We start from the raw sequence: 14704 nt of genomic DNA, 5'->3' as shown, positions 1-14704 counted from the left end.
TCCTGTCCAAATTACTCCTAATTTCACTCTTTTCTAGAAGAATGGAATGGAGGTAGAGAATGGTCCAAGATAAACAGATAAACCAGAATGTATCCATCAGAGTAGGACAGAGATCACTGGTCAAGGGTGAGGAAGAAAAAGCTTAGGAGATAAAGACACAGAGAGATCCAGAAGGAGACGTGCAAAATGCAGAGTAACTGGGGAAGTCAGGTGAGCTTCAGGAGTCCTAGGCAGGGGAGTGGGTGGAAAGAGAGATGCACTGCCAACCACAGGGGGCTCTGCCTGCCTGCTTTTGCTCTTACAATCATCAGAGCCCCTACGTGCTCCCTGTAGAAACAGCAGTGGGTGCTCTATCCAGTTGCTTTTTTTTTTTCCCCCAAAAAACTGGGTTCAGCAATGCTATGTGGCAACATAAGGGTGGGTATAAACGCACACTCTTGCCATTCAGGTGTGTGTGCTGACAGGAAACCAAGACATTTTCTTCTCAGACAGTGAATTAATACTCTTTCCACAATTACATCTTCATTTGTACTTTTTGGATAACAAATACCCTTTTCTGGTCAAATTTCAGATGACACTTTGAGCAGTGTCATCCTTCCTAGATGGTAAATAGAAAGACAGGATACTGGATTCTATGAGATTGGACTGGAAAGCCCATGTTAAGAAGGACTTACTTGGGGGAGTGGGGAAAACAAACGAATCTCACCCCGAGACATTCCAAGCTGTTTTACTCACTCATATTCTGCTTGCACGAGGCTCCTTCAAGTCTCCTTCCCAGAGGTTCCCATGGATGGCAGCACTAGGCATTTAAAACAGTTTTCCAGAAGTCTTGGGGGTGTTATAGCTGATAACACCTCCAGATTACTGGGGGACACTTTTTCCCTGACTATAAAAATTTTATTTATTTTTTTTGAGACAGAGTCTCCCTCTGTCACCCAGGCTGGAGTGCAGTGGCACGATCTCGGCTCACTGCAACCTCTGCCTCCTGGGTTCAAGCGATTCTCTTGCCTCAGCCTCCTAAGCAGCTGGAATTACAGGCACCCACCACCATGCCCAGCTAATTTTTGTATTTTTAGTAGAGACGGGGTTTCACCATGTTGGGCAGGCTGGTCTTGAACTCCTGACCTCAGGTGATCCACCCGCCTAGGATTATAGGCATGAGCCACCATGCCCAGCCAGAAAGATTTTAGACATATTAAAGTTAACAGAGTTTAACTGAGCAAAGAATGATTCATGAATCCGGTAACTCCCCGAACCAGAGGGATTCTGGTGCTGTCATGTGGTCAGAGAGGAATTTATGGACAGGAAAAGGAAAATGGTCTGGGTGTGGTGACTCTCGCCTCTAATCCCAGCACTTTGGGAGGCCAAGGAGAGTGGATCATTTGAGCCCAGGAGTTCAAGATCAGCCTGGGCAATATGTTGAAACCCTGTCTCTACAAAAAAATACAAAAATTAGCCGGGTGTGGTGGTGTGCACCTATAGTTCTGGCTATATATCACCTGTGCAATCACTTCAGAAGAATATGTCGCAGAGAGTCAGGGCAGAGCTAATTTGTAGTAAAAGATTCTGAGAAAAGGAAAGCAAAGCTGGATGCTTCAACAGCCATCAACATTTTAGGACAGGGCTGGGGAAGGAGGGATGTGCAACAGTGTCCTGTAAATCTGATTTTACTGATACTACATCTCAGCCAGACCAGAATCAGTTATGTGCAAAATGATTAATCACCGTCTCCCTGAAATATTCAAGGTCCTCCTGCCTTTTCTTAGGATGGAAAAAATAAAAACGGAAACTCTGAAATATGATTTCAGGCTTTTCTTCATTCTATACTCTTTTAATAAAAGTAGAAGAAAAAATTTTGCCTTGGATTTGGCTGAGTTATGGGGTTTATCTCCTAAGAGGCAAAGCTTCATTCCTCAGCCAAATCATCAAACTGAGCCCAAGTTATAAGAGGCCTGATAGAGAAGAAAAAATGCTCATCCCATACCCTCAGGCATGAATTTATCAAATGTGATAACTGCTCTGTGAGACAGGTTTTCTCTTTAAATTTACAGAAAAGTGGGCACTGCAGAACAAAATTAATTGAACTAACGGGTAAGTGCTGATAACCGGTTGTGCATGGTAAAGCCCAGTGCGTTTCTGACAATCGTGGCTGGTGAGTTACAAGAGAACACAGGGCACTGCTGGGCAGTGGGGTAGGGAAGTGGGAGAACAAAGCCATGGAGCACTATCTGGGGCACAGACTCCACCTGGGCCCCAACCTACCTTCTCTGCATACTCGGACACAATCTGCTTGATCTCGGCAGAGCAGAGTCCCACGATCTGGCCCACGGAGCTTGCGGTGAGACGGCTCTGCAAGCACACGGAGGGGATGTTCTCAAGGCCAAGCCTTGTCTTCCACAGCAGTGGAAAATCTATTATGGTAAAACGGATAATATTCCCAGGGGAAAAAATAATTTGGCTTTGCCACATATTACCACCAGGAAGGGAGGAAAGCAGCCTCAGGACAAACACGCAGCTACCTCCTGAATCACTGAGCAGACGGTGCTAGATCCTCCTCTGACCCTGGGCACCCCTGGAAAATGGTTCTTCCCTTCTATGTCCCACCCCAAGGTCTCACCTCCTGAGGGCCACCAAACAGCCTGCAGGGGATTTGGCAGGCTTAGGACATAGGGAATAGAGAAGAGCATGGGAAAGGACAAAGAATCTCAGAACTTTAAAATATCTCTTTATTACCACAGGTCTTCCCAGGCCTCAAAAAGAATGATCCTTTCAGGCAAGGCGCGGTGGCTCACGCCTGTAATCCCAGCACTTTGGGAGGCCGAGGTGGGTGGATCACAAGGTCAGGAGATTGAGACCATCCTGGCTAACACGGTGAAACCCCATGTTTCACATACAAATACAAAAAATTAGCCGGGCGTGGTGGCGGGCGCCTGTAGTCCCAGCTACTCGGGAGGCTGAGGCAGGAGAATGGCATGAACCTGGGAGGCAGAGCTGGCAGTAGGCTGAGATCGTGCCACTGCACTCCAGCCTGGCCAACAGAGCAACACTCCGTCTCAAAAAAAAAAAAAAAAAAAAAAAAAAAAAAAAAGAATGGTTCTTCCACACTTGGCTATACCTTCTGGACAGGCTCTGGAAAGACCAACTATAATCTCAAAATCCTGCTTCCTACCTAGACAGTGGAGGAAGAAAGCAGAAGACAAGAGCTGCCTCAGCATGAGGCATAACTCGCAGGCCAGCTCCAGCTCTTCCACAGGGGCCCTGTGAACCTCCCAGCAGGAATATTCTGCTTTCACAAGGGTCCTTCAAGTCTCCCTCCTAGAGGTTCCCATGGATGACACACAAGACATTAAAAACTGATTACCAAAAGGAACTCCCCGGGGAGGAGGTACTGTGTGATGGTGACAGGGGGTTCTGGAGAAGGTGGGCTCTCTGGGAGAAGACCCCAGCAGAGCAGGCTGGTGCCAAGTCCCCATCCCCACACCTCCCCGACTCCCACTTACCTCCTCATTTGCCATGGCGGTCATCTTGGTCATCAGCGACTGAATACGCTGCTGAAAGAAGAATGGATGGGAGCAGCAGTGAGCGGTTCTGAACATGTAAGACAGAAGCAATATGCCTACATGGATCTTTGTGGTGATATCCAAGGGTGTCTTCCTTGATCTCGTCTTATGTGAGCCTCAAAGGCAGGTGATAAAAGGAAACTGGAAGGTGTGAAAGGCCTGCTCGCAGCAGCTGGCTGTGGGAGGTGCTGGCCATTTGGGAACGCTAGGGATAAGAGTACAATTTCTCCCAAAATGACTTACACAGAAACCTCAGAGGGCCTACATGGACCACACACCTCTTCAGCTGCTCGAAGCTCATCTTCCTCGTGGGCATCAGCTTTTTCTGCAGCTGACAGCCCTGCTGCAAGCGCCGTTTTCTTGTCCTCAGCCTGCAAGGGAAGATGTGAAAACAGCTGAGCACGGGAGTTGGAGACTTAGCAGAGAAAGCACAATACTCCCTAGAGGCATGAGTCTGTGAAAGAAACAAACCTGCAGAGCAGCACCACCCTGATAGAGTGGATACTCCAAAGGCCTGAACCTCCACTCAAGTACAGGGAGGGCAGGTTAAGCTTCAGGAACTGGTAAATGCCTGTTTCCATGTCCCAACTGCTCACCGATTAAATTCAGGCCACACACATTTGCCTGACCTGCCCTTCCACTTTGACTTGGCCTTCCCCATCCTTTAACACTTTCAAGCACAGATCACTACTAAAGGAGTGTTTCTTCAAACTGCCTGTTAAAACCAATTAGTGGGACATAAAAGTAATTTGGCAGGTACGACTAGCATCTGTATAAATTAACATAATGGAACATGCCAGAGTGCTTTGTAGTGAGGGGTTAAGTACTGCTTAGTGAAATTTTTGTTTTGGTGGTATTAGTGTGTGTGTTACTGAATCATGATGAAAAATTACACGTTTACTGCTCAGAGTAATCAAAACAGTTTGAATACCACTGGTCTGAAGGATGAAAACTGCCTTATCTAATGATCAAGCAGCATGCTCTGGACTCAGCCCCAGGCCTTAAATGAAGCACATCAAACTCAAGGCTGGATTAAGTGCTGCCTCCTCAATTACAGGCTATAGGTTTTAATTCTATCTCTGCCATTCACCAGCTGGGTGACCTCAGGCTTACCTCTGATCTCTGCATGTTAAGGACTTCTAGGGTCAAAAGAGAGGTGTGGTCTCAAATGCCCTTCTTGGACCATCCCAACTCTAGGATGCTTTTCTATAACGAGTCTGTCACTGCCCATGGGAACACTCTGAGCTCCTAACTGCTTGGACACATCTACAGGGGATGAGACTTCTAATTCAAATGTGCCGTCTGACATAAAAATGACAGGACAAGCACAATTTGAATCCTATTTCAGGGACATTTCATGATTTTTCCAATCATAACCAAATCGCCCAGTCATATACAAAGACAATCTTTTCAGACTTAAATTACATATCAAATTAAATATACACATCAAACCCTTATTATATACCAGATAAAACATGAGATACTGAAATCTAGAAAACACGCTGCTTTGCAGGAAATCATTACTCAGTTGGGTAAAAAAACACAAATGGGGACAAAATAAATAATGAGAAAACGAAAAAAGAAGATATCATTATCAGTACATGACTAAGTACCAATAACTAACACTGATAATAATAGTAGTTAATGTTTATTAAATGTTTACTATGTGTTGGCTCATTCTAAGTCCTTTACATTTCAATCTTCACAGTAATGCTGTGAGATAGGTACAATGATTATTATCCAAAGTCACTCCGTGAATGGAGGAGCTGGGGTCCTAAGTCAGCCAGTCTGGCTTTTAGAACAGCGCTCTTAGCCACTGCTGGTGCCTGCAGTGACTGAGACAACAGTCACCACAGGAAGCAGAGGGGGAACCTGGGGGAGCTGTACAGTGGAGTGGGTGACAGGGGAATAGCAGGGGGAGTGTGTCCTGTTCAAGAAATCTGGGGATCAGGTGGAGAATGAAAAGAGGTTAATAACAGATCTTTTTAAGAGGCCACTGACCACTTTAGCTGACACTTTCTTATTTAGAAAGCAGTGGCTATGAGCTCAGGTTTGATGTCAGATCTCTGGGTTCGGATTCTTATTTATTCACTTTAGAGTTATGTGATCTTGGACAAATCACCGAGCCTCTCTGAGCATTAGCTTTCTGACCTAAAAAGCAGAAATAAGTATTCTCCTCATACACCTGTTCAACGGAGTAAGTGAAAACATACAGAGTCCTTAACATAGAGCCTGGAACACAGAAAGGGTTTAGCAACATAACATCTATGTACCTGCCCTGCTGCTGACAATGAAGCATCATTAATAAACACATAAATTAACAGAAATCTTCGGGCAACCTTTGTGAAGTTAGAAAAGCCATCCTGACTTACCTGGCTCTTCCATGACTAGCTGTTTCCACAGAGGGCAGGCCTGTAATTCACAGCTGTGCTCTACCTAACATCCTGTTCACATCTGTCCAGAGTCTCTCACCTCAGATGAGGAGTGCTCTGGGAGCCCTGGCAGTGGACTTCATCTTCATAGTGTAAAGCTACTAGACCCCAGGTGACTGACCCTGGGCCACAACTTTCAATCACCCCTCATTTCCAGCCCCAGGATGAGACTGCTGCTTTGCTCCCCAATCTGCAGAGGTGGCAAGCTAGAAAAGCCACGACGGAGATGCAGGGGCCCAAGGCAGCTCACACATCCCTGCTATCCCAGCCTGTCCGGGGATCAGAGCCTGGGCAGCAGCAGCCCTGCCACATCCCCTTCCTGGGCTTCCCAGGAAGCTGCCCATCCTGTGAGTGTTAGAGGTGAAGGGAGTCACTTCCATCTCTCAAATATTCTCTCCTATTATCAATGTTTTTCTTACCTTCTCCGTTTTGCTCTGGCGGCTAAATCCGTATCTCCTGAAGACCACAAAAAAGGAGTTTAATTACTACTCAAAACATTACAATAAATCCAGTCAAATGCATTTTGGTTGACTTTTTACATGAAAAGCATCAAGAGAATTTATGCCATTTGGTGACTAGAGAAAATGTTACAAGTGCCTAAATTACAAACATATTCCACTGTCTTTTGAATACAAGGCCAGCCACCCTACTTGCTATGCAAATACTATAATGTAAATTGGAACTCTCAGACAGTATAGAGTGCAACATTTTCCTTAAGTGCAATCATGACTTTTTGAATCAGGAACTGCATTTCAGAGCCACAGTTTAAGCTAAAAGCCTTAAAAATATCTATATAAACAAATGTAAATGTGTTTCCTTAAGCCAAACATGCGCTTTAATGGCTACTTCTGTAACTTAGAGTCTAGCACACTTTTTATTCTCAAACATAATCCAAGCATGATGCCAATAATGTATACTCACTTCACACAACCTTAAATTCAAAGAAACACACAAACCCAATTCAGTTTCAAGTAGTTTATTTTCTGGCTCTAATTAATCTATATTTTTTTTAAATGCAAGAATAACAATGCAAAAACCATTCAACCCCCAACAAAAGCAAAATGCAAACCACCCAGCCTCAGACACCTTTAAGTGATTTGTAAGAAAATAAAGTTAATACAAACATTTAAGGAGAACAAATTGAGCTGGGCGTGGTTGCTCACACCGGTAATCCCAGCACTTTGGGAAGCTGAGGCCGGCCTATCACCTGACCTCAGGAATTCGAGACCAGACTGGCCAACATGGTAAAACCCTATCTCTACTGAAAATACAAAAACTAGCCAGGCATAGTGGCACATGCCTGTCATCCCAGCTACTCGGGAGGCTGAAGCACCAGAATTGCTCAAACCCACGAGGCAGAGGTTGCAGTGAGCCGAGATCACACCACCGGACTCCAGCCTGGGTGACAGAGCAAGACTCTGTCTCAAAAACAAATAAATAAAAATAAAGAACAAACTAAAGGCTGCTCTCTGCCTCGCTTCTGCATGCCTCACTTCTGGGGTGTGTGCTCACCTGGTCTTGGTCCTCCAGCTTCACTCTCCACACTATTCCTGCCCATTCCTTGTCCAACTTCTGCATTGGCCTGATGTACATTTATCAATGGCAGGCCTCTTCCCTCAGGAGAAAACAGAACCTCCTCAGGAGCCTCATAAAGCCTCTCTTCCATGGCTCCGCCTAACAACTGTTTCACCTCACCACCAGCAGCACCTTCTGTGTTCCTATTACACTTACTACCTGAACAGAGAGCTCTGCACACACTAAGCTGCTCCCTTCTCTCCCCCGCTTCCCTGTTCAGCCTTCACTCCTCAGTTCTAAAGCCTCCTCCCCTGTGAAGCATCCCCCATGCACACGTGCTCAGCCTGGCCTGCCCATCCCTGCATCTGTTCATGCTCCTCTCACTTCCCAGATGGTGATTACGTGCAACTGCTACATATCTGTATCATTCTCCTGAGGGCAAAGATTCTACCTTCACATTTGGTTTTTCCAATATTCGCTGAACAAACTAAACATAAGTGAAAAAAATGTGAAAATCAAGAAGCCAAAAGTATCATCTAGCCTTGCAACAGATTGTCATATAACTGGGGAGACCAAAAACTCACTGCTGGGCAGTGTGCCCACCCTTTAGAAATAAACCTATAGGTCCAAAGTGTAGCAGACCAAGGTTAAATTCTGGCTATCCACACAAATTCTGTAAAGGACCTTATGGCAGATTCCGTGGACTGGCTTAATATCCAGTGCATCTTCCAGTACTGCAGAGGCTGGAAAAGAGACTATTTTCCATACTCCCTTGCACCTAGAGTTCTGAATACTATTAAGGTTCCACCAATCAGATGCATCTGCTAGAGTTTTGAATATGGAACAGTTAAAGGAGGAAAGAGGGAAGCATAAGGGATCCATTGTGTTGGTGTGGATCACAGTAGAAACAACCAGGTTCTGGGGCTAGCAGCTATCACAGTGGCTTCTTGGTTTTTCAGAACCCCCTAATTTGACAGAAGCAGCATGGTTTCCTTCCTTGTCAAACCGCTATAGCACCAGCTTCCTAATCCTACAGAGTGCGAGCTAGCTTCCTGATTTTGGAGGCAGAAGCAGCGTCCTGGAGTTCCAGTTCTAATGTGAAGCTTGAGAGCTGACCCTGGATCAGCCTAGTTCTCATCCGGCCCTGTAACCAATCCCTTCTGCTGAAACTAGTGGGAGAGTACTGTTTTCTCAACCAGGGAACCCTGAATAATACAAGGTCTTGCCCAAGTTTCCCACTCCTATAGAAGTGTCCTTGCATCTTGAGTGTTCATCCTTCCTGTTTTATGCCTTTGGTCTGTGGAGACTTTTAGGGCAGAAGACATAAGGTCCTTATCTAAGGCCCAGGGACTTCACAGATTTTCCAAATAAGGCAGTAAACAACCAAATCTGAGTGACTTGATTCCCAGGACAAATCTACTCCTTCTTAAAGACAGATTCTCTGGGAAGACTCTTCTAAGTAATCAAAACTACGTTAGCTCCACAGATGTGAGCTTCTGTGAGTGCGCTCATTGTATGGTGAACATAATTATCGGTCATGAGTAATCCTCTAAGCCTTTCTGTTGAGCTCCTGGAGAGGAAGAAATCTGCTTCATTCACTTTTTAAAAATATTTTAAAAACTGACTTATAATTCATATAATATAAAATTCACCATTTTAAAGTGTATTGCTCACTGGATTTTAGTGTATTCACTATGTTGTGCAATCATCGCCATTATGGAAATCAAGAGAAGTTCCATCACCTCAAAAAGAAACTCTGTTACTATTGGCAGTTAATCCCAAATATTCCCTATTCCCAGCCCTTGTCTACCACTGATCTACCTTCTGTAGACTTACCATAGGTAGATTTACCTACCTATGGATTTACCAATTCGGGAGATTTCATAGAAATGAAATCACATAGTATGTGGCCTTTTGTGTCTGGCTTCTTTGACTCATGAGAATATTTTCAAAGTTCATCCAGGTTGAAGCATGAATCACTACTTAATTCCATTTTATGGCTGAATAATATCCCATTATATGGGTAAGCCGCATTTTGTTTCATCAGCTGATAGATATCTGGGTTGTTTCTACTTTTTAGCAATTATGAATTGCTAAATTCATAATTGTGCAATATATTATGCAATATATTTATAGTGCTACTATAAATATTCATGTACAGTTTCATTCACTTCAGTATCCCCATTGCCTGGCAGTTCAGTGTCTGCCACATAGTAGGCGCTCAATCAATAGTTGCTGCATGAATGAAGAGTCCATGTGATTTTTCTAAAGGCCTCATCTATGTCACAAAGTAGTGAGGTTTCCATGACAGAGCTCTGTCCTTAACTGCCTATTAACTACTGCCTCCCTTTCCTCTTTTCCTGTCAGCCCTGCCCATTTCCCCCAAGTGCCAGCTCTGATCTGCAGTCCCACATGCTTCAATTTGCTCCTGCATTCCTCTTCTTTGGCTCTGACTCATCAATTCTTGCTACCTACACTGTTGGCACCAAAGAGCCCCTCCCATCATCCAGTTCACTTCTTCATACCTTAGACATAGGACCTGGTCTTTAAATCAAGGATGTACATTTAGAACAGCACAGTACAAAAGAAATATAAAGAGGGATATGCATACAATTTTTAAATTAGTAGGTTAGTAGGTTCACATGCCCAAGTTATTCCAAAGATAAACATTTTCCATTAACGAAATCAAGCACGAATCTTAAAATTTAAATTTAACTTAATTAAAATCAAAAGTCTGTTTCTGAGCCACACTTGTTGAATTTCGATTGCTCAATAGCCACATATAGTTAGTGGCTACCATATGGGACACCACAATTCTAGAAAACAAACTAACTTTTAAGAACAATTACCTCAGGCCAAACAAAGACATTATCTGTTTGGAATACAAAACAAAATAGGGACATAAAAAGTCCTAAATACTAAGGACTGTGAATTCTGTTCTTTATTCATTTGACAACTTACTAAATACCTTTTATGAGCATGTCATAGGCCTTATCGTCATGGGAGATACAAACAGGTTGGGAGAGATACAACATATTTTATTTACTAACTACAGAATGAGTTGCCTTCTAGGCAACTCAAAGTTAGGCCTTGAATACCGAGGTACAGGCTAACTCCAGCATTCTGGAGGCTGTGCTCCAAACCTCCTCTTCCAAGTCAAATATACAGCACATAAAATGCATTTCCCCAGAGTAGCAGTTTCATAGCACGGTTAGGTGCTTAAGTTAGCCTCTCAAAATTGACTGAATCCATAATAAAATTGAAATATTACAGGTATGCAATTTTGTTTACATTCAAAATCAAAACTATGAGTCTTGTTTTCCTAACACCATTAACACTTAGAAAAATATACCCAAACATGCTTTTTAACATATAAACAGTCCTTAAGGCTTTCAGCATAGTTGAGGAGGCTCATAATTCACCTTTATTTAGGCAACTGAGAGTCAAAATAGGGGGAAGGAGATGGAATGCGGATCTAAAAGCCAAAAGGCACTGTGGTACATGTGTAAGGCTGATGAGTGACCTTCAACCCCAAGGAAGAAACACTGATTTCAGACCTTCTTGCTCTGGAAGTCAAAATACTTGCCCTCTGACAAGACGTAAGATAAGGTAGAAAACAGAAACACTGGCAGGGGGATCTGGACTCCTAAAGCAGTGATGCCACACTGTAATGGGGGGTGGGTGAGGAAGTCAGGAATGCCGCAGTGTTAAAGGAAAAGGGAAAATGGAGCAAATTGAGTCCTGGGGCCAGCAGGGGGCCAGCCTTGTTTGACAGGGACTGGGGAGAAAAGGGCCAGAGGGTGAGACTTCCCATACATGTGCTAGAGGGAGGGCTAGTGTGAGGGGTAATAGGTGAAGGAGTCCAAGGGCTGTTGCCCCCAAATATGGCACCCTAATATGCTGAATAATTTGAATTAAAGGCACTTGAAGGTCAAATGTTAGAACACGGTTTTTTCTCTCATCTATATAAAGACTGGACCCATTAAAGAAAACACAAGTGTCTTCCATCCGCTCCCTGAAATCTCATTATCTACCACAGAGCAAGAGACTGAAAATTAAATACCATACCTAGAACCCAAACCATGGTCTGTTTCCCGTCCCATTCAATTTCTAGACAGTCATTTATTAACCATCGTCTGATTCATTTCCCCAAAACATCATTTACTACCCCCCAAATTGGCATATTTCACCACCTGCCTTTCCCCTGTGAAGAAGGATATATATGCATCTGGACATCACTGGGTTACTGGGTAGTCACACTTCTGTGGTTTTCTTCCATACAATAATAAATTATGTGTGCCATTTTCTCCTGTTAATCTGCCTTTTGTCAGTTCATTTTCGGTGAACCTTCAGAGGGTCAAGGGGACGCTCCCTCTTCACTCATACACAAACACACAAACACAAGGAGAATTGGAAGGGGAAATGGTCATATCTGAGGGCATTTGAAAACTGAAAACTGTTGCTGCTAATAATGATGATTACAATAAGGAGAATGATGACAGCGGCTAGTGGTTAACATTTACTGAGTGTTTTCTACATTGAACAAACTGCTCAAAATTATATATATATATATATAGTCATACAATCCTCATTTAATGGGAAAGAGCTCCATGCAGTGGAGTGCTGAACAGAACCTAGAGGAAACAGACTGCCAGAAACGAAGGGAGAAGCCTTCCCAGGGAGGTGGAATAGAACACAGACTTGCTGGGGCCTGTACATTTTATCTGATTTGTTCTGTGAGGTTTAATAACTGTTCTCTTCTTATTTAGTTTCAGACCAAAGAACAGACATGGCCAGTCTTTCTAAAACTCAGAGCCTAAAAATACACTCTCACTGAAGGCTCAAACAGTATTTGCAGACAATGAAAATGACATGCTTTTGGAGTTCAAGGAACTTTAGCTGAAGTACCAGTCTGAGCCTCTTACTAGTTTATGACCTTAAGCAAGTCATTTTTTAACCTTTCTGAATATTGTCATTATTAGTCTCAAAGAGGAGAATGAGCTAAATATACTATCAGAATGTACTAAGTACCCACTACTCTACCTGCCACAAACTTACCTTCTCCTTGCCAAAAAAGCTAAAAAAACCAAAGTAACATCTCTCTCCCACCCAAGAAAACCCCAAAAACCTAAAACCTTCAGGAAATGCCCACCCTAGCCTTAGAAATTAGCAGAAGTCAGCATGACCATACCAACAGGAACCAGGATTGGTATCAAGACACTGCTCTTTCTCACTCTCAGAGTTTGAGAAGAGTCAAGCAAAACCTGTCTTGCTTCCTTTTCTAAAGAGAGCCAAGCCAGATTCTCACCTCAAACTGCATCAATCACTCCTGAGGACAGGCAGGGAGGTTCTGAACTTTCCCAGCCTTCAGATGGTGATACTAGCTACCATCTACAACGTATATGCAAAAGATCCCATTTGAACCTGAGAATTTCAGAACAAGAATATGTTCTGAAATTTTGTCAACATGGTCTCAGCGAGGAGGACAATTTACTGAATTTCTATCTCCTTTTCATCCTCATGGAAAATCCAATTTTCCATGATGATGGAAAAAATGGACACATAATAATACAAACTCACAAAATCCACTACATTCTCCCAAGAACTTCTTCATTCTGGGACACGTGACACCGACAGAGATTCTCTCTCCAGCTTTGGCTCTCCCAGAGCTGTGCAGCCTCACCTGCTCAGTTGCAGGTGGGCATGGCTAGAGAGACTCTGTCATGATTCCCAGGGCTGGCTTCCTGAGCACACAACCCGTCCAATAGTGCCCCATGCTTAGAAGGGTCCTCACTTGGCTGTTGTTGCTATCTTTAAATTCTTAATAATTAATCATCATTAATAATTGCTAACAAGTTACTTGGCATTTTTACTACATAGCTAGGCCGGGTGATGCCTGACTTGGAGGAGGCATTCAATTCACAGCAGCAACTAGTGAACTGTGGGGGCAGCCATCACACGCAGCCTAGGGCCAGAACTACTTCAATTTCCTTTGAAACAGACTAGTTTTTATTCTAAGGAAAAAAAAAAAAAAACCCACAAGCAATTGCATACACTTCCATTCGGAAACTAGAATAATTAAGCCTAATTTCCCACTGGTTCTCTCCAGTACCCTAGAGGGCAGGCAAAGCCATCAGATGCTCTTAGGGAAATGCCAGTGGCAGTGCAGTTAGTTCCAGCCACCCCACAAGGGTTGGGCTGTGAGGCAGAGCAGCACACAGGAGCGCCTCGCAACACAAAGGAAGCACAAGGAGACTTACTCACATCAAGGAATCAGTTACCCTAAGAAGAGAATGCATGACATAAAATAAGGTTAACACCCAGTGACAACCAAAAAATTCAATGCGGAGAAGCATGTCCTTGCATTTTTTTTAAGTAAAAACTAAGGACACAAAATAAGATTTTTTTTTTTTTTTTAACTAGAGATGTTTTTAAGAAGTGACAAAACTACTTCTAAATTCTTCATTTTCCTAGTTAGGACAATATTCACAGGAAATTGAAATTATTATTCTAATACTTAAAGTGAAATCACTGAAACTGCTTTCATTGCTTTCATTTACCTGAAGATTTTAACAAATAGCAGCGGCATGAAGGACAGAGTACCTCAGCCTCTGTAAATTCCTGGAACACCCTAACGCCCAAAGGAGGGCAGAGCCAGGTGCACGTTTCCAGAGAGGAATTACAAAGGATGCCCACAGAAACAGGTAATTCATTACCAGAGAAAAGTCCCTGATGTTGGAAATCTCACGACTGAAAGCAGAAACTTAATCAGGTAGAAGCCAGTCAAGTTAATCCAAATGAAGCAACTTAAATGAGCTTTTCTTTTAAAAGAGACACCTAGACTGGGTCCCACTCATTACCTGCCATATTCCAAAAGCGTAGCATGGATTCGAGATTCTTCATCAAGCAGCTCCTCTGCTCCCTGGTGGCGTTTGTATTTCCGACGGGGCTTGTACACTTCCTAAGTGGATGACACAGCCAAGTTACTGAGTGTGAGAAGGCTCTCCTCCTGAATTGGTTGCCGGATGCCTCCAGCCATGGGGTATATTCTTTTTTTTTTTTTTTTTTTGAGACAGAGTCTCACTCTGTCGCTCAGGCTGGAGTGCAGTGGCACGATCTCGGCTCACTGTAAGCTCTTCCTCTACCATGGGGTATATTCTAAAATTATATATATGCACACATATATATCCTAAACAA

The 14704-nt window shown here is 43.5% G+C and overlaps 1 protein-coding gene across 4 annotated transcripts in view; it reads right to left on the bottom strand.

Moving 5' to 3' along the window:
• LOC105492505 (coiled-coil domain containing 93) overlaps nucleotides 1–14704 on the bottom strand; it is a 94332-nt gene that overhangs the window by 52467 nt on the left and 27161 nt on the right. For 3 of the 4 annotated variants that reach the window (XM_011759700.2, XM_011759699.2, XM_011759702.3), the window contains 5 exons: nucleotides 14368–14468; nucleotides 6412–6448; nucleotides 3839–3931; nucleotides 3501–3551; nucleotides 2263–2349 (listed from right to left, as the gene is read on the bottom strand). In XM_011759700.2, coding sequence (XP_011758002.2) covers nucleotides 2263–2349; nucleotides 3501–3551; nucleotides 3839–3931; nucleotides 6412–6448; nucleotides 14368–14468 — 369 coding nt within the window. The remainder of the gene's footprint in view (nucleotides 1–2262; nucleotides 2350–3500; nucleotides 3552–3838; nucleotides 3932–6411; nucleotides 6449–14367; nucleotides 14469–14704) is intronic. The other variant, XM_011759701.2, reaches the window with a different exon arrangement.

The sequence above is a fragment of the Macaca nemestrina genome, chromosome 11 (assembly GCF_043159975.1).
Source record: "Macaca nemestrina isolate mMacNem1 chromosome 11, mMacNem.hap1, whole genome shotgun sequence".
Lineage (NCBI taxonomy): Eukaryota > Metazoa > Chordata > Mammalia > Primates > Cercopithecidae > Macaca > Macaca nemestrina.
Note: the sequence above shows the minus strand (reverse complement) of the source record. Positions and strands in the feature narration are given on the sequence as shown.